The sequence below is a fragment of the Terrapene carolina genome, unplaced genomic scaffold (genome assembly GCF_002925995.2).
Source record: "Terrapene carolina triunguis isolate 2854851 unplaced genomic scaffold, T_m_triunguis-2.0 Scaffold96, whole genome shotgun sequence".
In the NCBI taxonomy this organism is placed as follows: domain Eukaryota; kingdom Metazoa; phylum Chordata; order Testudines; family Emydidae; genus Terrapene; species Terrapene triunguis.
In genome coordinates, this window is record NW_020664447.1 from 39,140,846 (window position 1) to 39,163,365 (window position 22,520).

A 22,520-nucleotide genomic window follows, 5' to 3' on the forward strand; every position below is an offset into this window, starting at 1 on the left:
TCTGCATGAGTTTGCACAGACAACTACCTGGGATAATCCCATTATGGTCATGGTAGTCAGGAAGTCTTGGGCTAACTCAGAATAATCATCATCTATGTGGATTGCAAAATTCCTGGGCACTGTTGGCCTTGATGATTTCATGTTCCCATAAGTCAAGAGGAACTTCATCAACTCATATAGGGACTTTGTGGGGCAGCAGGGCAATCTAAGCACCAACCATTTGTACTGTCTTAACTTTATCACAGGATTTACAAGCCAAATAGATTTACCCTATCAGACTTAGTTTTGAGGGAAGATTCTTCCTACATTTAGGTTGCATGCAAACAGCAGAGCTACACATCCTTTTGACCATCACCACCATTTAGCTCTGTGCTGCAGAGTGCCTAGCTGAAGAGAAGGAAAAAGAGTTCAGCAGTGTCAACCACTGCCCTATATCTCACTACCATCAACATCTCTTCTTCCCCCCTCACCCCCAAAAAAAGACACACCATTTTTCATGCCAGTCCAGATTTTCAGGTTGAACATGAAGGACCTATGCAGCGAGTAGCTATTGCTTTCCCTAAAGTCCAAATGAAACCAGATGCTGTTCCTAAACTGTATTTCTTGTCACTGCACTGGCCACGAAGGCAACTTGTATCAGATCTTGTAATCTTTAGTGAGAATGCTCCCTTGATTACATAATACGTGACCACAGACTTGTCACTTAAGCAAGAAATCGTAAGTTTGTAAATACTATTTAGCAAACTCTGCTTATAGCTTGTCAGGTTTGTCTCAGATTTGCAACACTTTGGTCTTGCATTTATAATCTGATTGAAAAGCTAATTTGGTTGCCTTTGATTTATGTTGACTTTTCTCTTCTTTGTTCTATAGGCCTACATGTACGATTAAGCAAGACTGGAGCAATCTCAAGACTGCAGGAGTTTGTGCCTTCTGTAAGTGTCTGCTTCAGATGGTAACTGAGCTTGGCTTTTATTGCTGAATTACTTTCTGGTGAGCATCTTAATAGTGAGGGAAGAGAAAAGATGGTTAAACACTATTTCTAATAGTTTTCTAGAGCAAATTGTGCAGAAAAAGAAATGGTTGGTTTGGTTTCTTTTTAAATACCAGAGAGCTCCCTAGGAATCCTCTGAACTAAATCAACATTATAGGAGGGAAAGGACATACAACCTTACTTTAGAGGCATTACTAATATTCAAGAGAGAGTGCTAAATCCTCTGTAGTTAACTTATTCCCTGAAAAATAATAGTATCCCACCTGTCAACTGTTCTGTCTGTACCAGCTTAAAATTCCCTAGATGACATTCGATCCCAGGTTTTTTGTATGGCATTACTATGTGCTGCTGTTTTGACTCAGAGTTCAAACTGTTCTCTTTCTCAAGAGATATCTATTATATGTTTTGAACAAGTACTGCTTTTCCCTCAGTGTTCTTATTTTTGTACCCCTAGAGATTCAATGCCTAGTAAAATCCTTCCACTGTAGCGGGATCAATGGTACTACACTATTTTCTATTGTGCCAATTGCTGTAGTAACTAATTTTTCTTCTTCTTCAAGTATGTCCCTGGGGTGCTTCACTTCAGGCTGCATCTTTGGAGATTCTTGATAGTAGTCATGTGTCCCATACATCCTTGTGCCCTGCACCAAGGCTATATAGGGCTGCATGGTTGAACTAACCCCAGTTCCTTCTCAACTGCTTCTGCCTGAGACACAGCATTAGGTGCCTTTCTATTTGAAAATACACTGTCTCCCGCACCCACCCCGTTCTGGCCGAGCGCACACAGAAGTCAAACATGGAGCTGAGCTGGGATTCACCCAGTTATGCCTTGTTAACGAAGTCCATGAAATCGATAACACCATCCAGAGCCTTTGGCAAACGTTGAGGGACGCAGAGGACACCTTGCAGATGTTTGGGGGGAGGGATAGCTCAGTGGTTTGAACATTGGCCTGCTAAACTCAGGATTGTGAGTTCAATCCTTTAGGGGGTCATTTAGGGATCTGGGGCAAAAATCTGTCTGGGGATTGGTCCTGCTCTGAGCAGGGGGTTGAACTAGATGACCTCCTGAGGTCCCTTCCAACCCTGATATTCTATGATTCTATGTTGGTCTGCAGCAAATCTAACCTGGAGCATGACCTGGCTGTCAAAGCCAACTCTCTGTTCATTGATCAGGAGAAACATCTGAGAATGCATAAGACCTTCCCCAATACTCTTAGGGTGCACGTAGGCCAATATAGCCCTAAAGGTGGTTCTGCACTGATTAATGAAATCATTTGTGGAGGAGGTTTCCTCGGTTGCATGCAGTGTTTTAATAATATGTGATTATATTTTCACTTATTAAAGGATGTACTAAATAGGAATAAAATTCTGTCTCTCTCTCGCTCTCTCTTGGTCTCAATCATTTCCCCCCTTATAGGATGGGGGAGGGGTGGGGCTTTTTCCTCAGATCACTTTTGCTCTCCAGGCTTCAAATGGTGCCTCACTTGCTGGGAAACTATCCTGGTCAGTGATGGGCATTTCCAGTGTATCCACTGCTTGGGGGAGTTGCATATTCCTCAAAAGTGCTCTAGCTGTTCTGCTTTTAAGGGTAGGGTCGAAGAGAAATCATGAGATAAGGCTCAGACTCTTCATGATGGAGCATTTTCTCCACCCAGCTTCAGATCTAGGCCAGGACAAACCCCCTGACATCAGCCTGGGAGTGAACACAGTGCCCCTTTGATTTTGGCATGTTCACCTGGATCTACTTGAGGTAAATCCTCGGGGAAGACCCATAAAAAGGTGACCATTCTCCTCAGAAGGAGTCTGCTTAAAAGAAGTCTTGGTGTCCTGCAACTAAACAACTGGGTACTGTTGAGTCTCCAGGTACTATCAGTATTAACCTCATGTGGGTGGCTCCAGGCTCTTCTAAGAACAGACGCACCAAACGTGCTTTCGTACCAAGACTGTCTATACTGCAGAAGCAGAGCTCAGGAGTTTAAGCACTCCTTTTCTAAGAAGGTGGTACCTATAACTCCTTCGGTAATGTCTGTACCTACATCATTCTCCAGTTCATTCTCGGTACCAGGTAAATGCCGTGCCTCTCATACAATCTCGGTGCCTTCTAAGACATCCTCATCGGTATTGACTACATCTACCAGGAGAGACCTATTGGAACAGCTTATGTCTGCAGTGGTCATGCAGAGAGCATCTTGGTTTCAGCTTTAAGAATTTCCAAGGGAGGCCCAAAACACTGTTGAATATGGTGGAGATGCTTTGTCAAAGAAGAGAGACTTGCATTGTGCCCTGAAATTTTTACATTCTGGATTAGTTTGATCTCCTGTGTTCATTCATTCCACAGCTGAATTCCAACAACTGCAAATGTTTTACTTACAGCTCTTAAAATCTTCTTGAATTTTATAAGATGCATTGTCTGTGTGGATTGCACGTATCTTGGCAGATCACTGATGGAGACATAATTGCTGATGTCTCTGGGTTGACTTGGTGGCTTGGAAGATGACGATCGAGGCTTAGAACCATCAGTGGAAATGTATAGGAACCATAGAAGGGATCAGAACACTGGGGAGATAAGTTTACGGTGGCCCTTCCTATTGAGGAGGTTGGCAGATGCGTTCTGTATAAGCTGGAGCTTCTGTCTTGCAACCAGATAGTGATTTACAGCATTTTAGTTTGGACATGAGGAAAGTATGGATCACTGTGACCAGATTCTTGTCCTGGAAGAAGGAGTGATGTTCCCTATCAAGGTGCAGGTGGAAGGCACTTTTCACCACTGATGCTGCCTGATTATATATAATTAGGAATGACCTTGAGGATTCACACCACTTTTATCAATGGGGAGTGTGGAGCAAATGTCTTACATGCAAGCGGAGACCAAAGTCCCAGCTAGGTCTTCAAAAGTTTTTGTCCTTCCAACCAGTATCTCTTCACTCTTGGATTTAATTTGAGCCAACTGTTCCCCATCCGTGAACTGCTCTCTTGTACAGTCTTGCAATGGTGCCAATTACATGTTGAAAGTGAGGTATACAGCAGGGTGTCACCTGCATGTTTTTGGGACTGGAACATGTGATGGCTTACCACCTTTTCAAGTAGTTCCATGTAGACTTTGAAGAAGGAAAGGATTGCTGTGGGATCTCTGTGTACCTTTGAGGTCCTCTTGGAGAGGAATGGTTGGAGCCACTGTAGTGCTGAGATATCTACTCCAGACATGTTGTAGGCAGGTCAGTAGTATGGTGTGATCAACTCTATGGAAAGCTGCAGAGAGGTCAAGCAGTACGAGCATTGAGATGTGGCCTTTATTGCCACAAGGAAGACATCTTTTAGTGCTATGAGTACTGCCTCTATCTTGTCCCTTGGTTTGAAGCCTAACTGAGTAGCATCCAGAATGTTGGCAGATGTCATATATTGTTGGAACTTGGTTACTACTTTCTTGATTTTTATTTATTTAGCTGTAAAGCTGGTCTGCATTAAATGTTGACTTCCTGAGGATTGAGTAGACTATTGCATTTTTCAGGAAGGTTGAAAGGTTCACTTCTTGGAAGATAATGTTGAAAATTTCTGTTGAGTGGGGAATATTATTATTCCCTGGGTCTCCCAGCCAGAAAGGGACTGGGTCTGCTTTGCAAGTGGTGGCTCAAATATTTCTATGGGTTTCTTGAACTTCAGTGGGTGTGATGTGGCCAAACTCAGGGGTAGGAGTGGGACTTAGTGTTTCCTGGAACAATTTTAAAAGGTCTGCCTCAGAGTTACTTTCCTATTTGCTTTATCTTTCCTACTAGTAAGAGAAGGATTCCTTACAGTGGCTGCTTTGGGGCTGATGTTTGGATTACATAGATGAATTGATTAGTCAGTTCACTCTACAGAACAGCAGTTGTCTCAATGTAGCACTGATACTAGAGAGATACTGCAGAGCCCCTGCACCCATGTGAAGTCCATTTGAACTCACTGAGGCTCCACATAACCACCTACCTGGTTCAGTTTGCTTGATCAGGGCTATGGTGAGCACCAGAGTAGAAAATAAATTATGATGAGATCAGAAGGCTTTAAAAGGGGATGCCAAAAGGAAAACTGAGTTCAGAATATCCCTCTGTCCTAAGAAGTACTATTTTCTTTTGTGTCCAGTTTAGGTCTTTTGTATTATCTTGTAATCATTGATTTTTATTTTTTTTTATTAGTCAAGATTTCTACTATATTAAATCTGTTGACAGTTTTAACTACTTTGATTGATTTTTTTTTGATTTTTTTTTTAAGGAACAATTCCAAGTGGAGCTGCTAGTGGAATACCCTTTGCGCTGTCTAGTGTTGGTTGCTCAGGTTGCTGCAGAGATGTGGAGAAGGAATGGGCTCTCTCTAATAAGTCAGGTACTCTCTGTAGTATGTATTCGTGATTGTGTCCTGTTAGTTTGTGCCAACATTTCCCATTGGTACTAAGGATGGCTGATCCACCTGATGCAGAAGAAGCTCATGTGGTAAGCCTGCATAACATAAGTATAAATTACTCCTGGGGGAATTGTGTGCCACTGCATGTGCGCAGAATTCACGTCCTCTGCAGATTTCTTTGCTTCCCCGCAGAAAAATGACACACTGACAGGGAAGCAAAGGGAAGCTGCAAGAGCAGTCATGCACCACTCCCTAGCTGTGCAGATACATTGTTTCAGGCACCCAGAGCAGCCGGTGGAGAGGTAAATCATGACAGGGCTTGGGACACCCCAGCCAGTGGCTCCTACCCTGAGCCGGGATCAGCTGCTAGTCCCAGCTGGGCTGGAGGCAGGAGAGGATGGGACTTTCTCTTCCCCTGCAAGGAGTGTCTGGGGCTGTATCAGACCCACCCCCAGAAACTTCCTCCAGGAAGCTCAGCATCCTTCCCTGCTTCCTGCCTCCATAGCTCCTCAGCTGCGGGAGGAGGGTGACTGTACGGGGAGCTGCTCACCCATCCGCCCAATGCATCCCCATGCATCCGGACCTTCCATACCCAGACACCCCCACCAAGCCTCACCCCGTACACCCAGAACCCCCCTAGTCCTCCATACCCAAACCCCATCCCGTTGAACCTCAGCCCCTGCATCTGGAGTCTCCTGCATCCAGATGCCATGCCTCCGGACCCCCACTCCTGCACCCAAACCACCCCCAACTGAGCTCCCTGCACTCAAACCCTCACCCTGATGAGCCCCATCTCCCTGCACCACCCTGAACCCCCACATCCAGACCCCCACACCACTGACCCCCAACTAGCTGCATCCAGACCCCCACCAAGCCCCACTGCCCCAGCACCCAGGCCCCCCTGCTGAGAACCCCACACCCAGACCCCTCCACTGAGTCCCAGCCACCTAGAACCCCCTGCAGAGTCCCATTGCCCCTGCACCTGGAACCCCCCCCAGTGAGCCTCTGTGCATCTAGATCCCTCCACACCCAGACCTCCCACTGAGCTGCCTGCACCCAGATTGTCCCACACAGAATCCTCTCACCCCACGCCTAGATTCCCCCCCATAGTGATCCCCCTCCACACTTGGATCCTGCCTGGTTGAGCCTGCTTGCCCCACACCTGGTGCACCTGGCACAGAGGGGCAGGGCCTCAGGGAGTTTGGGAGCAGGTCCAGGCCTTGTGCTGTGTCAGGGTCGGGTGCAGCCTCACCACTGAGTCTGTGTCCCAGGGGTGGGAAGGCAGCAGGGTGATCTCCCACCTTTGTGCAGCCAGTGGCCTGTGCTCCCCACTGCCATGCTGGAGCTTCTACATTTATTTATTGACAAATAAAACTTGATTTTTTTTATTGCAGAATTTTAATTTTTGTCACAGAATGCCCTCAGGCGTAATAAATGTAAATACCAGGGTACTACTTAGCCTAGAGTTATCATTGTGTGAAAAAATGTAAAATGAAGATCTGCAAGTCCCAAAGGACTCTTAATGGGGTACCTCTTAATTATCAATAACAAGCACTTCTGTGGTGCGTTGTATTTTGTAGATGCCATGGAAAACTAAAGGCAAAATTCTGCCCTTTAGATACATGGATATAATCTCCTTTTGCTTCAGTGTGAAATAAGAATGCTCCACAGCTTTGGAGAACCTGGGATGTTGTTTAACTGGTGAGGAGTAAGTGGTTAATAGCTGAAGATGTTACATTTACCTTATTTTCCCTATTTAGTGGGTGCATGTTAATCTAAGACTATGAATTGAAACGAGAGGTGCAGTATATGTGTAATCTAATGGATTGTACAAAGACTTGAAAGCCACAGTATCCCAGTGTAGGCTCACTTTAAACTTCTGGGAACAAATGTTTGAAGCTTTTTTTTTTGTGAAAATAGAATGTGCAGGAAATATAAAGGAATTTTTTAGATGACTGTTTTTTCTCTAGTGAAACTTTGTTTGTATTATTTATTTACACAGGTGTTCTATTACCAGGATGTTAAATGTAGAGAAGAGATGTATGATAAAGACATCATCATGCTGCAGGTAGAAACCTTTTAAATTACTGCCGACACAAAGTACTTCCTAGTTCCTTGTCTCATTCATCAAATTTTGTGTGGTTTTGCTTTTAATTTTAATTAGTGCTATGTAGCAACACAAATTATAATAAGCTTCCCTATATCTGGATAGTACCGATTGCACAAATGACCCAACCGTACATTGCAAGTCATACGATGTAGAAATTCTTCTCTACTTTTTATTGTCATTACTTGTATGCTCTGCCCCACTTTCCTCATCTCATGTTTGCCCCAAACACAGATCCTCTACCTTGCCTAGTAGTTGAAAACGATATACTTATGAGTGACTTACAAAGATGGCCAGATAGGATATTTAAGTTAGTTCTTTAGTTCTGGTTTTGGGTGTGGTTTTAATGTCTGTTAACCCTTAAAAGGGAGCTAAGACTTCCAAAAATATCAAGAAGCTATGCATTGATTTTTCAACTGAAACACTTTTATAACATTAATTTGTGTAGCCCATAATTTTGTGCTTTAAATCTTGAACTGCTTTCACTGTGTACTTAGCTCTGAATTTGTTAGCTTTATTTCCTATTTAAAATTGATGTTGAAAGAGGGATATTTTTCATACTTTAATGAAGAAATTTGATGCTAACTAAAGCTCTTGGGATGTGGGGTATCTGGCAGATTGGTGCATCGTTTATGGATCCAAACCTTTTCCTGTTGCTGATACTACAGAGGTATGAGCTTGTCAATGCCTTCAAGAAGATCATGCCCACCAAAGACCAGGTAAACAGCAAGGAACTATTTATTAATTCTCCTCTTTCAAGGTTATAGAACATCAGCAAGGAAACTAGCTGCAGCTGTTCCACTGCAATCATAAGACCATACCAAAAATAGTAACATAAGTTACAAGTGATCCAGTGGTTAGCTAAGTGATTTTTTTTCTCCTCTGTAGTAGAAAGTTTCTTGTTCTCAGTGTAAAACAAATAGGTTTTGCTGTCTTCAGTGTCTCTGTCCAAATTGCTTGCTAGTTACCGTGCAATTCAAATAATGTTAATAGTGGAATGGCATATGATTTTATCAAAGAAAAGCAATGCGTCTTTCTCATCTAATTCTCTCCACATTCTGTGTTAATATCTTGCTTCAGGATGTCTTTGGTTTGCATCCTTTATCCTCTGTATGCATTAAGTAGGATTACTGTTTGTATACAGAGCAGGTCTCTACCAGTACTGTTATTTCATAGGTTGTCTGATAAAAATCAGGAAGCTTTTCCCCTCAACACGTCTGTGTCTTTTAAGGCATATTCATGTATCTTTTTATTCTGAATGCAGTTTTCCTGGTTTCTCCTGTCAATTCTTCAGGGTGTGTAGGGTTTTCACCTACCTCTTCATTCAGGACACAATTTTCCCAGTTATATCCCTTCCTACTATGTTAATTTTGCATTTTATTCACAGAACAATACCCACAGATGATCGTCTAGGCGGTCTCTCCAGATTGTAATGCTTCAGGTTGGAGGGTGGTTTTTCTATTAAAACAGTAAATTGGTCTCAGCTCAAATGTTCACAATGTCATCTATGGAAACCCTTAAGTTAACTTCAAGCCTGGGTTTCCCATTTAACTGCATTATTCCCTGACCCAGCAACTTTTTTTGTTTAAAAAATTTTTTTTTTAAACCTATAGGATTTGACCAAGCAATGTAATATATTAATAGAAGAAATGCTGCAGGTTCTCATCTATGTTGTGGGTAAGAAACTCTGTTTACAGTAAAAATGAGATCTGATTTTTGTGGTTTGGGATTTCTTTTGCTTTTTGGATTGGCTGTAATTTAGCTTCTTTTCTCTCTGTAGGGCAGTAGTTAAAAAGTTATGGATATTTGCTGCTGGAAAGGACAGACTTGATGGATGACCTTTTCCATTAGACATTTCTCTGTATTTTAATTTAGATGGTTGGGGTTGATACTGGGTAACTCTTAAGTAGGTGGTTCTATGACACGCAAACATGACATCTGAAACTAATGTGTCTTGTATACAGTATAGGCTGTTAGATAATTCCACAATGTTTTATTCAGGTATCATATAAAGAGAAGAACCTATTCCTTAACTTTATGCCTAATATCCATTATCCTGATGTGATGATGTAACTAACTAAAATATTTCTAACATTATATACGTTGCTGTACCATATAGGTGACAATACTTGAGAAAGCAAAGCAAATCCCTATACCTCACCAAAGAAACTTTATTATAATAGAACAGTAATAACCCTGAATATTTGGGTTTGAGATAGGGTTTCCCAATTTCGGCTGGATGTATTCCTGGAGGTTTCAGCATATGACATAATCTTTAATTAAAGATTAATCTTTAATTCCTGGAGACTCCAGGACAATGCTGGAGGGATGGCAACCCTACCGGGAGAACCACATGGTGAATTGCCTGCTAGGTGCAAAGATTGCGGACCTCTCAAGACATCTAGACAGACTTGTGTAGTGCTGGGGAGGAGCTGGTGGTTGTGATACATGTAGGTATCAATACTTAGGGTTCTGGAGGCCAAATGTTAGGCAAGAGATGAGAGTCCAGAACCTCCATGGTAGCATTCTCCAAAATGCTTCCAGTTCCACATGCAGGGCCAGTTAGACAGGCAGAACATTCAATGCATGTATGAGATGATGGTGTTGGGAGGAGGGATTTAGGTTTATTAGGAACTGAGGAACCATTTGGGAGATTAGAGAGGCTACAAAAACAGAAAATCCAGTAATAATATGGGACTTCAACTGTTGCCATATTGACTGGGTATATGTCACCTCCAGATGGGATGCAGAGATAAAATGTAATACCATTTAAAAAAAAAAAAAAAAAAAAAAAAAGTCTCCATTCAAGAAAGAGATCTTGGCGTCATTGTGGATAGTTCTCTTAATGATCAACAGTGGTCAAAAAGGCTAACAGTATGTAAGAAATTATTAGGAAAGGGATTGATAATAAGATAAATCCATGGTTAAGCCACACCTGGAATACTGTTTGCAGTTCTGATCTCCCTATCTCCAAAAATATATTCAAATTGGAAAAAGCACAGAGAAGGGCAACAAAAAATGATTAGGTGTATGGAACAGCTTTCATATGAGGAGAGAGTAAAAAGAGTGGATCTGTTTATCTTAGAAAAGAGGTGACTGAAGGGGGATACAACAGTTCAATTAAAATCATGAGTTGTGTGGAAAAAACAAATAGGGAAGTGTTATTTACCCCTTCACTTAACACAAGACCCAGGGGTCACCCAATGAAATTAATAGGCAGCAGGTATAAAACAAACAGAAGGAAGTACGTCTTCACACAACACAAAGTCAACCTCTGCAACTTGTTGCCAGTGGAATGTTGTGAAGGCCAAAAGTATAACTGGGTTCAAAAAAGCATTAGATAAGTTCATGGAGGATAGGTTCCATCACTGGCTCAATAATTGTCCTGTACTGTTCATTTCCTCTGAAGCCACTGACTCTGGCCACTGTGGAAAGACAAGATACTGGGCTAGAAGGACCACTAGTCTGAACCAGTATGGAGTTCTTATGGGCAGCAAAAAAAAATTTGACAGTTTAAAAAAATCTTTCTCCCTTTTGCCCTCAAATATCGTTCGGGGAATAGTTTCACAAATTTTGTCCTATGAAATATCTGTACAGGAGTATAGTTCTTCTTTGACTGATTGCATCTGTCCATTCCACTTCAAGTGTGCGCACACCCAGTGCACTAGCGTCAGAAATTTTTCCCTCCAATGTACCCATCAGTATCTTTTCTCATGCTGCTGTGCAATGGTATAAAGGGTGGAGCCAACCTATCTCAGTTCTATTTATCGCCTGTGATGATTGTCGGAGTGTTTTATCTTGCTGTTGTAGGTGTTTCCCTTTTTCTTAGTGTTTTATTGTTTAATAGTTGTTTTATAGTCTTAGTTCAGGGGTCCCCAATGCGGTGCCCGCGGGTGCGATGGTGCCTGCCAGGGCATCCATGTGCGCCCGCCTACTGGCCACCGGACAAGCAGCCACCGAAATGCCGCCGTGAAGCGGCAACGTCAAGAAGCGCTGCTGCTGAATTTCGGCGGCATTTCGGCGGCGACGTCTCTTGATGTTGCCGCTTCACTGCGGCATTTCGGTAGCTGCTTGTCCGGCAGCCACGGTCCCCGGTGGGTAGTCATCCAGCGCCCGCCCACGGAAAAGGTTGGGGATCACTGTCTTAGTTTATAGTCTTAGTTTAATTTTCTACTATTAGGTTTCCTTTTTTACTAGTTTACTTAGTATAACTAGTTCCCTCTAGATTGGGTTCTGATGCCCAGGGCTAGGGCATGCCTCAGTCCCCAGATTTCAAACTTTGCGATGCATGCAAGAACCCAGTGCCAGTCAGTGACCATACTATGGGTACCTGAAGTGCCTAGGAGAAGCTCACATTAGAGACAGGTACCAAATCTGCAGGGACTTCAAGCCAGAACTAAAAAAAAAAAACAGGGAGGTCAAACTAAGCATCTTAGGACGACAGCTTTGTTCCCACCCTTGGAGTCTTCCTGCTCAGGGTGGGCACCAAGTGCCTCTGCTTTGGTCAGGAGCACTCCCACTGCGATGGGAGAGTCTCAGTGCCAATCTCCTTCTCCAGTACCTAAGAAGCAGCATTGGAGACCTGTCATCCCAGGTGAGCAAGGTCCACATCCAGTGATCAAACTGGGAAGAAGGGGAGAATAGTATCTGCACCAAAGAGTGCTTCAGCACCAAGCGCACTCTACCCTCAGCAGCAAGAGAGTCTCCTGATGCCATCAACACCCAAGGCATATGCCACGGCACACAATCTTCTGAGTCTCTTGGTGCTGGTTTCTCTGGGAGTCCAGCAGACATTTTGACCATTACTGATGGACAATGTCACGGATTTGCTGGCTACTAGTGTTCAGTACCCAATACCATGGGTACCCTGTGGACACTCTGGTACCCCCTCATACGCAACCCGGCTATGATTTCCCCAATGCTGTCCTCTAAGGACTCCTGGCACCACTCTGGCACCAAGAGACGCCTCTCTTCCCTGGCTAGGTAAGTTAGAAGTGGGATCTTGCATGTCATGGCTGCGTCACATAAGCCTTCAGTCTCCTCTGAGAAGTTTTCACCTTTTGGTATCCAGCAGAGTCTCCCTGTTGGCTGGCTAGTAGGGAGCCATGATTGGGAAGAAATTGGGCTCCAGTGCCATATCAGTGGCTGTATTGGAACTCATGGATTTTCCTGCTGTCTCCAAATCCTCTCCATACCCTTCCCCCTCTACATTCTCCGGTAGACATTGTGAACCTGCATGGCAAGAACTGCAGGAAGCCACTCCCAGTGCCAAGCCGAGTACTGAACATGGGGAACCTGCCTCAGTGAATCTCCATTTGGAGGGATTGGGCAAATCTCCACCTCAACTAGTGTTGGATTCCTCCTTCTCGTTGTCCGAGTAGTATCTGGGGTTTCCTCACCTGCGCTAGACAATTATTGGGCCCACCAGGACCTCTTACAGAGTGTGGCTTCCTTGCTAAATATTCAAGTGGAAATAATTCACAAGAGTTCATGCAGATTGGTTAATATCTTGGGATCTTGAGAAGTGCTCCCAATAAAGGAGGCTGTTCTGGAACCCACTGCAGTGTATTATGGCAACCGCCATCTTCCCTGCCTCCTAAAGCGCTGAGTGGAGGTATCCTGTCCCCTTCCAGGGGTTTAAACAGTCACCCCCTTCCCCTCCCCCCCCGTGAGGCAAACCAACAGTAAGACCAGGGCTGCTCTCTCAGTTGCCAAGACTCACCCCTCCAACAGAGCCTGCAGTGACTCATCACTAAGGCTATGTCTATACTACCGCGTTAAGTCAACCTACGCTACGCAACTCCAGCTATGTGAATAACATAGCTGGAGTCGACGTACCTTAGGTCGAATTACCACAAGGGGTCGACGGGAGAAACTCTCCCATCAACTTACCTCACTTGTCTTGTCGGGGGTAGAGTACCGGGGTCGACTGGAGAGCGATCTGCTGTCGATTTGGCGGATCTTCACTAGACCCGCTAAGTCGACTGCCGGTGGATCGAGCTCAGAGCACTGATCCCGGCTGTAGTGTAGACCTGCTGCAGCAACTCAGCTTCACTAACTCATCCCATAAGCAGAGCCTGCAGTGACTCAGCCCTCAGGTATGCTGAAGTAGCTTATCCCTGAACAAAGCCTGGGTCAGATGACCTCCAGGCACAGATATAGGCTGCTGCCCCGAATGGCCCAGTCCCACAGTTTGGGGACCATTGGGGTAGAGTGTGGCTCCACCTTTTTGTAATACTGTGTAACAGTAGGAGGCAGCAGAGAGGGCATGCACTGACCTGATGTACAGCTGAGGGACGCTAGTGCACTGGGCATGCACGCATCTGAAGTGGAGTGGACATGTGCAACACATTTTGAAGAAGAACAATTACAGAGCAGGTTAGTAACTGTTTTTCTGTATGAGTGAATCAGAAGTGTATTTTTAACCTTCGTGTTTTCCTTTTTTCTCCTTTTATGGCTTCCTGGTAGGGGAAAGATACGTGCCTGGAGTGAGTAGTGTGACAAAAGAAGAAATTACTATGAGAGAAATTATTCATCTGCTCTGCATTGACCCAATGGCTCACAGTGCTATTGCCAAATCTTTGCCTGAGAATGTGAGTCTATATTTTTTTTTTTTTTTGCTTCCTTCCCTCTTCTACTCCCTATTTCTTTAGTGTTTTACTTTATCTTTTGATGGAAACCACAGATTTTGGATTTAGAGTTACAGTGAAGTATGACTACATTTTGGTAAGATGAGTGTTTCCCCCCCTTGTTAAAGATAAATGCATGGTGCTCTTCAAGGGAAATTTAACAACCGTCCACAGTTAGTTGTGTGTCTGTGTCCTTCAGACTGGCAGCCTGCAGCCAAGAACATCCTAGAACCAGTCATTGTCCTAGTACAAATATACACATTCATAGTATGGTTCTAATCTGAAAAAATACTGTAGAAGGATTGCATTTTGGTACTCAGGGAGCAGGAGTTTTGAGTTTATTCTGAGTCATAGCTACTAACTATGACAAATATTTTTTTAAATGATTTCTTCTGTTGGACCTGCAGAGCTAGTGCAGCTGAAAGAGGGGGAGCTGAACTCTATTCCATCTTATGCATCAACAGTATTATTTACTAAATTCTAATCAGTTACCATTGTGCAAATCTATTTGAAAACAATTGCACAGGTGTAGTTGAAAGTATAGTTTTGTCCTGCTGAAAAATTTACTTCTGATAAAGAACAAGATGGAAAGAATTCATTTTAACTGTCATAGCCCAGACTGATTTTTATAGGGCTGGCAGTTAGGAGAAAAAACCCTCATTTTGCTTTCAAACTGAGTATATTATGAAAATTATTGTAAACCCGAAACATAGATTCCACGAATGCCATTTTTAGAGACTAACCTTTCAGAATTAAAAACTGTGTGGCCTGCCCTCGCTTAATAGTAAGGTGAAAAATTGCTCTTTGGATGGGGCACAACTCTGATAAAAGTAATGTCTGAAGGTAGTTCAGTGAGCAAAGGAGTCTTGATGTTCTCTCTTGGACATCCTTTTACATTTCCCATTCCAGGGGTGGGAGTACTTATTATTTTACTCATCATCATATTTGTAATTTGAATATCTGAGTTTTGGATGAGCATTGACAAAATACATTAGTCCATAGGTTAAATATGGACTTGATCTAGATGGCTCTTCATACTTACCATGCAAACTGTCCGTGGGTTTTTGTTGCATTAATAATGGCGTATTTCACAAGTGATCGATTTGAGGTGATTTTATTAGAGTAGATACAGGCTGGTATAGATTCTGATACTGATAGGTTGGTCTTGCATGTTATGAACTGTCATATTTTAGTCCTAATATTCTAGACTGTAACCTAATACTGTAGTATATATGTGTATGTAAAAATATGCTCTGTGTTAAATGTTTTAACAGGAAAACAATGAAACTGGCTTGGAGAAAGTAATAAACAAAGTGGCCGTATTCAAGTAAGCTCTTAATACTACTTTATAGATAACATTCAGGTGAAGGGATGAGAGCTCTAAGGATTCATTTACACTGCAATAAAAAAAATCCACAGCACTGAGTCTCAGAACCTGGGTCAATTGACTTGGGTTTGTGAGGCTTATGCTGCCGAGCTAAAATTTGCAGGGTAGACACTCGGGCTGGAGCCCAGGCTCTGAGACCCACCCCATTCACAGGGTTTCAGAGCCTGGGCTCTGGCCTGAGTCCGAACGTCTGCTCTGCAGTTTTTAGCCCCATGAGCCTGAGTCAGCTGACCTGAGCCAGCTGCGACCATGCTGCTTGTCTTTTATTGCAGTATAGATGTACCCTAATTAGACTGTTGGTCATGCTACACAAACTCCTCTCCTGTTTTGTAAGCTTGAAATACTTTTCTATACACAAATGAAAGCAAATATAAGTGTAAAATAGGGATATGGAAGGCCTGAGGGTTTTTTCAAATTCAGTTTGAGAACTCTTGGGACTCCTGGAGTCCCCCATACTAATGGAGGAGATTTTTAAAAGCTCACTTTCTTTTGTGGTAGCTGGCCACCATACCGCTACCCGCCCTTTTTACCTTTTGAAAATCTCCCCTAATGTTTGGTTTAGACTGCTCTTTACTTGTTTACTTTTCTGCCAGGAAACTGTTGGCTACCACCTGTAGGTAGAAAAGATCCTTTTCATAGGCAACCAAGGAAACCATCGATTATGGTACTTTGACATCTGAATTGATTTTGGTCAGTTATGATTCTGTCCAAAAAACCAACAACCACACAACAAAAACTTCCAATTCAATTGCTGTAGTCTCCCTTATTCTGAATTGCTTGTGGCTTGCTCTGTTTACATTTAACCAAAGGGAACCATAGATATGGCTAGAATTTTTGTTTTGAGGGTAGGATGGGGGTTAAAAGAAGAGACCTTTCAGTGTTCTTCACTGGGAAGCATATCATTATGTTACTTAGATTAGTGCCTAGCTTGAAAAGGAATTGAAGATTATACAGTGAGGCACAATGCAGGCCAAATGTCTGAAATTCTAGGTGAAAGTTTTAATTAATTCATCTGTGAATAATCTCCTGGTGCCATGTGTCAGAGAGCAATGGGCAGGATCCATAGGAAAGTGTATTGCTGGTAGTTAAAAACTGGTAACTGAATTCTGTTTGAACTTTGTAATGTAATGAAGTTGCCATCCTTGTTTAAATATGCAGAGGCAGGTCCCATTGTGTTCCATTTCACTCTTAACATTTCCTTAGGAAGTAATTAGATTACTTGCTGCTTGTGCTATAAATAAGCACTGAGGATGTGTTGTTAATCCATGTATTTTAAATGTTTTTTTTAGGAAACCGGGTGTGTCAGGCCATGGAGTTTATGAATTGAAGGATGAATGCATGAAAGAATTCAATATGTTCTTTTATCACTATACCAAGACCCAGCACAGCAAGGTAGACAATGTGAAGGGCAGAGGAGAGCACACACTTTTGTTCTCTGCCTAAACAAACCTGGTGAACTGAAGGGAGGGATGTAATGGAGTCTCAAGATGTTAGAGTGCTTAATAATATATCTCTGATTTATTTCTTTTAATGTATTCTACTTAATCCTCGAACCATACTCATAGGGAAGCTAACTTTTGGTTTTTTGACAGAGGAGACAGCAAAGATGTTTTTCATGTGACAAAAACTGTTCTTCTGTAATTAAGCTGTAAAAAGCTACCATCACTATTCTAGTAAAACATTATTCAAATTCACAAACACAACTTTACTACACAAAGATAATCTTGATAATCTCCGCTTCTGTGCAGCACAAGAAAATATCAATGTGGGGTTTTTTGGTGTATGTGTAGCTTTTTTTTTAAAAAAACAAACCGTTTTAATGAATGCTGTGAGTCCAGGACGTTTAGCCTGGGAATTTTGAAAGGCGCTTAAAGCATTTAGGTGCCTGTCTCCCACTGAAATTCAGAGATTTGAGTGCTTAAGTCACTTGGATCCCTTTGAAAACTCCAGCCTAAATTTTCAGTTTTTTAACAGGTGACAAGCAATGTAGGTTAATAAAGGCGTTATCAGATTGCATAATGGAGACAGACTCCATCTAGGGAACAAATTATAGAAAGTGTAGTGAAGACACAATGGGACAGCTCCTCTGCCAGTGTAAATCCATGGAGCTATGATAACTTACACCAGCTAAGGATCTACCCCAATACATTTTAAGAGCAGTACCTATGTGGTTTTCCCTTCTCCACCCCCGCATTACAGGTATTTTTTTCCTCTGTTTCTGCTATGAAGTTTGAAATCTCCATTTACTCTCTTCATGTTTAAGTTCAGCTAAACCTTTAGTTGCACACTACAGCTTCCTTTTGTGTATGGCAGTAAAAGGAATGAGGTCTCTTTGGGATGCCAGATGTCACACAAGATTGTTAAGCTCTAGTGAAAAATACCTGTTAGAAAAATAAGATGCCAGGTCAAAAAAAGACAAAATACTAGCTCACCCAAAGAGGGGAAGAAGCATAATTTGGCCCTAAATAAATGTGCATAGTTCCACAGTGCATTTAAAAGATTTAAAAAAAAAAAAATCTAGTCCTGGGCCAGAGGCCCTCAAAGTATGGGGTGTGCTTCGCTGGGGGGCGTGGAGGACTGTCCGTTGGGTGCAGGGGGAGAGGGAGCGAGCACCATCCAGCCCCTCCCTGCCCCCAGCTGTGCTCCGGTCCCGCCCCCAGCCGCATCCCCAGCTCCTGGCCCTGGCCCCGGCCCCAGCCTCGACGTGGCTCCGCTCCCAGCCCTGCACAAGCCCCCAGGAGCCGTGACTCTGTTCCCGGCTTGGGGCAGAGGCTGGGAGCAAGGCCAGGAGTTGGAGCCACACCTGGCCGCAGGCTCAGCTACCAGCCCTCACCACAGCCTGATTGTGGTTCTGCCCCAGCCTCGGTCCCGCTCTCAGCCCCACGCCCCAACCTCAGCCCCCTTACCCCTGTCCACTCCTCACCCCAAGCTGCAGCCCCACTCCTGGCTCTGGCTCCAGGGATGGGGAGACATGGACCGAGGTAAGGGGGGGGGCGTGACCCTCAAAAGTTTGGGGACCACTGGTCTGGGCAAAGTGAAGTAATTGCATTGCTCATTTGTAGTATAATACAAGTCAAAGCAGATCTTTACAAATTATTTTTCAATTTTTTTCTATCTTTTAGGCCTCCCTGGATGAGCAGTATTGTATCGAAGTGTAAAAAAAAAAAAAAAAAAAAAATTTGTAAAAAATTTATATTTTTTTAAAAAATATATTAAATATGGTTACCCATAAAGATATTTTATTAGATGGAGAGCTATCTTCACAAGTTTTTTTTCTTCTTCTTTGAGATGTGCTGATCAAAAGAAATACTATACAGGATCAACACATTTTTTACATTCTTGTAATAGGGGAGAGTTTAAATGCATAGGCTCTTTCGGAAAGAATTGACTTCCTCATAGATGTTCACAAGAGAATATGTTGAATTTGTATTTGTATAAATGGATACGTACTATACACAGAACTTCAAGGGAATAATTATTGTTTTCCACACACTGTTATAAAATGTACTAAGAAAAGTTAAACTTATCCCTACTATAGGTTTATTTTAGTGTTTGCACTAGTTTTATTATCCAGGCCCACAACATGTTTTCATACGCTGATGTATTATACAGTGTGGGTGGAGTGTCAAAGTAAATCTCAGTGGATCTTGCTACGTTTGTTAGTCTAGTGTCCCTGATGATTTCACTGAAGAATCCTTCAGTGCTGTTGGTACAATAACTTAGGCCAGCTTTCTTACAGGCTGAACATAGGCAGAAGAAGAGAAGAAAACAAGAAAACAGAGATGAAGGTAAAAGGTTGGACTGGATGATAGACCAAGTGCTATGGTTCAGTGCACCAGTCTCCTTTGTGCTTATAAAATAAAAACTTTGGTATGTGGCTCAGGGATTGATAATGGGATAGAAATTGTATTGAATCCAGGGTCACAGGTTAGAAATAGACCTAGATCTTTATTGGCCATAACGTGTTACCACCAGACATCTTTTTGGTGATTTTTTTTTTTTTTTTTTTTTAAACAGTTTGGGAGGGCTCTCAGTTTAGTTTCTAGTGGACCAGATGTCCACAAATTCAACTCACCATCAAAACAGGCACGCTTGTTGGCAATCTAGAGAGACCAAGGAGACTAAAGTAATTTTTCTCCTTTTATAGGTGGTGGTTCTGGGATCGGGTTGGTGGGGTAGTGTAGGGAAGATTGTACTGCTGCTGCCAGTGTTGTCCCTGTTCTATGGATGACTTCATTTTAAACTACAATAAATTTGATACCTTTCACAAACAATCAAAACTTTTAAAGTAAGTTACAAACTCCATGTGTCAGAAACTTAGAGATAAGACTGTGTTTCAGTTGTAACAGAACTATTATCCCCTCTTTCCCTAACCTCCCTTTTTAATTCCACAATCACCATTCAAGTCATGAACTGTAATTGAAGAGCTTTGGGAAAAACTGTTGGTGCACTGGGCAGTTATTTGCATATGAACAACTTCATTACGTTTAAGACCAACGTCTTGCCAGTATACTAATAAAATGGTATTTGTCTAGTTATTCTCCCCAAGTTTTCAACTGGATACACTGGTCTTTGCTTTCCATTCTAAACTGTGGTTTAATATTGTGTACTGTTAAGCAGCGCTGCAGAGTTCTATATCAGCAGTGTGTGAAATTATTTCTTAGGAAATTGTATAGTGTGCTTTGGGAGCCTTTCAACTGAAAAATGCTGATTGAAGAAAAGTAACCTGACACTTGTTTAAAAGGACACTCGACTTGGAAATTGCATTCTGTCTGAATTTTATATCTCCTTTGTTTATAAGTAACACCCAAAATCCCTATAACTGGAAAGTCAGTGAAGAGAAAATTCTCTTGTTGGCCCCCCCTCCCCCCCCCATTCGCTTACTTTGTACATTGACAACATTTACATACAATATCTTTCACTTTCCCCCACTACTGGAAATAGCAGGAGTGCAGAAAACAATTATACATTTTTGTAAGATTTTTTTTTTTTAATCCTAACTTTTATATAGTGCCTTGTCAAACTGGATTTCATGTAAATTGGGCAATTCAGATAAATATCAAGTTAATGTCTCTAAGGTAATACGTATTCCTGTTCCTTCACTGGCATGTGTCAGGCTCTGTTTAGTGCTTTGCATGCAAATTTCTACTATAAAAATTTGAGCACTTAATGTCAAATATTACAGAAGCAAAGGAACTGAAGAACTGTACTGTTCTGTATACCATATTTCTGCTTGTGAAAAAGTAAAATATTCTGGTTCTCAGCTGTATTGGAAGACCATTATGCACATGTTTTTAAAACTTTAACTATCTTTATAAAACTCAGGATATGTGAAAGCTGAGAGACCATACAAAATATTTAAAGCTTTTAAAAGTTCAGAGCTGTGATTTCTAAGCATCTGCAACTGCTTGTCTCTCATGCACTCACTTTTTTCGGACACTGTATTTTACATACAAACTAAATGGAGGTAGTGGTGAAAACTTCATTGAAAAGGCTAGTGAATGTGGTTGGAAACTTGCTCACTGACTGAAATATACTCTCACACCCCTCACCCGCCCACTTGGTAGCAGTGTACCTGTTGTCTCCACTTCCTGCTCACAAATGACTGGAAAAAGGCTAATGTAGTGGCCATCTTTAAAAAAGGGAAGAAGGAGGATCCAGGGAACTACAGGCCAGTCAGCCTCATCTCAGTCCCTGGAAAAATCATGGAGCAGGTCCTCAAGGAATCAATTATGAAACACTTAGAGGAGAGGAAAGTGATCAGGAACAGTCAGCATGGATTCACCAAGGGGAAGTCGTGCCTGACTAACCTAATTGCCTTCTATGATGAGATAACTGGCTCTGTGGATGAGGGGAAAGCAGTGGATGTGTTATTCCTTGACTTTAGCAAAGCTTTTGATACGGTCTCCCACAGTATTCTTGCCGCCAAGTTAAAGAAGTATGGGCTGGATGAATGGACTGTAAGGTGGATCGAAAGCTGGCTAGATCGTTGGGCTCAACGGGTAGTGATCAACGGCTCCATGTCTAGTTGGCAGCCGGTTTCAAGCGGAGTGCCCCAAGGGTCGGTCCTGGGGCCGGTTTTGTTTAATACCTTTATTAATGATCTGGAGGATGGTGTGGACTGCACTCTCAGCAAGTTTGCAGATGACACTAAACTGGGAGGCGTGGTAGATACACTGGAGGGTAGGGATCGGATACAGAGGGACCTAGACAAATTAGAGGATTGGGCCAAAAAAAACCTGATGAGGTTCAACAAGGACAAGTGCAGAGTCCTGCACTTAGGATGGAAGAATCCTATGCACTGCTACAGACTAGGGACCGAATGGCTAGGTAGCAGTTCTGCAGAAAAGGACCTAGAGGTCACAGTGGACGAGAAGCTGGATATGAGTGAACAGTGTGCTCTTGTTGCCAAGAAGGCTAACTGCATTTTGAGCTGTATAAGTAGGGGCATTGCCAGCAGATCGAGGAACGTGATCATTCCCCTTTATTCGACATTGGTGAGGCCTCGTCTGGAGTACTGTGTTCAGTTTTGGGCCCCACACTACAAGAAGGATGTGGAAAAATTGGAAAGAGTCCAGTGGAGGGCAACAAAAATGATTAGGGGTCTGGAGCACATGACTTATGAGGAGAGGCTGAGGGAACTGGGATTGTTTAGTCTCCAGAAGAGAAGAATGAGGGGGGATTTGATAGCAGCTTTCAACTACCTGAAGGGGGGTTCCAAAGAGGATGGAGCTTGGCTGTTCTCAGTGGTGGTAGATGACAGAACAAGGAGCAATGGTCTCAAGTTGCAGTGGGGGAGGTCTAGGTTGGATATTAGGAAACACTATTTCACTAGGAGGGTGGTGAAGCACTGGAATGCGTTACCTAGGGAGGTGGTGGAATCTCCTTCCTTGGAGGTTTTTACGGCCCGGCTTGACAAAGCCCTGGCTGGGATGATTTAGTTGGGAATTGGTCCTGCTTTGAGCAGGGGGTTGGACTAGATGATCTCCTGAGGTCCCTTCCAACCCTGATATTCTATGATTCTATGAAATA

General features: G+C 42.8%; 1 protein-coding gene across 2 annotated transcripts in view; it reads left to right on the forward strand.

Annotated features, from left to right (window-relative positions):
* Nucleotides 1-22,520, forward strand: part of UBR1 (ubiquitin protein ligase E3 component n-recognin 1) — a 142,000-nt gene that overhangs the window by 44,394 nt on the left and 75,086 nt on the right. For both annotated transcript variants that reach the window (XM_026651302.2, XM_026651303.2), the window contains exons 16-24: nucleotides 871-932; nucleotides 5,237-5,347; nucleotides 7,368-7,433; nucleotides 8,090-8,191; nucleotides 9,086-9,149; nucleotides 13,941-14,065; nucleotides 15,376-15,428; nucleotides 16,778-16,880; nucleotides 19,228-19,276. In XM_026651302.2, coding sequence (XP_026507087.1) covers nucleotides 871-932; nucleotides 5,237-5,347; nucleotides 7,368-7,433; nucleotides 8,090-8,191; nucleotides 9,086-9,149; nucleotides 13,941-14,065; nucleotides 15,376-15,428; nucleotides 16,778-16,880; nucleotides 19,228-19,276 — 735 coding nt within the window. The remainder of the gene's footprint in view (nucleotides 1-870; nucleotides 933-5,236; nucleotides 5,348-7,367; nucleotides 7,434-8,089; nucleotides 8,192-9,085; nucleotides 9,150-13,940; nucleotides 14,066-15,375; nucleotides 15,429-16,777; nucleotides 16,881-19,227; nucleotides 19,277-22,520) is intronic.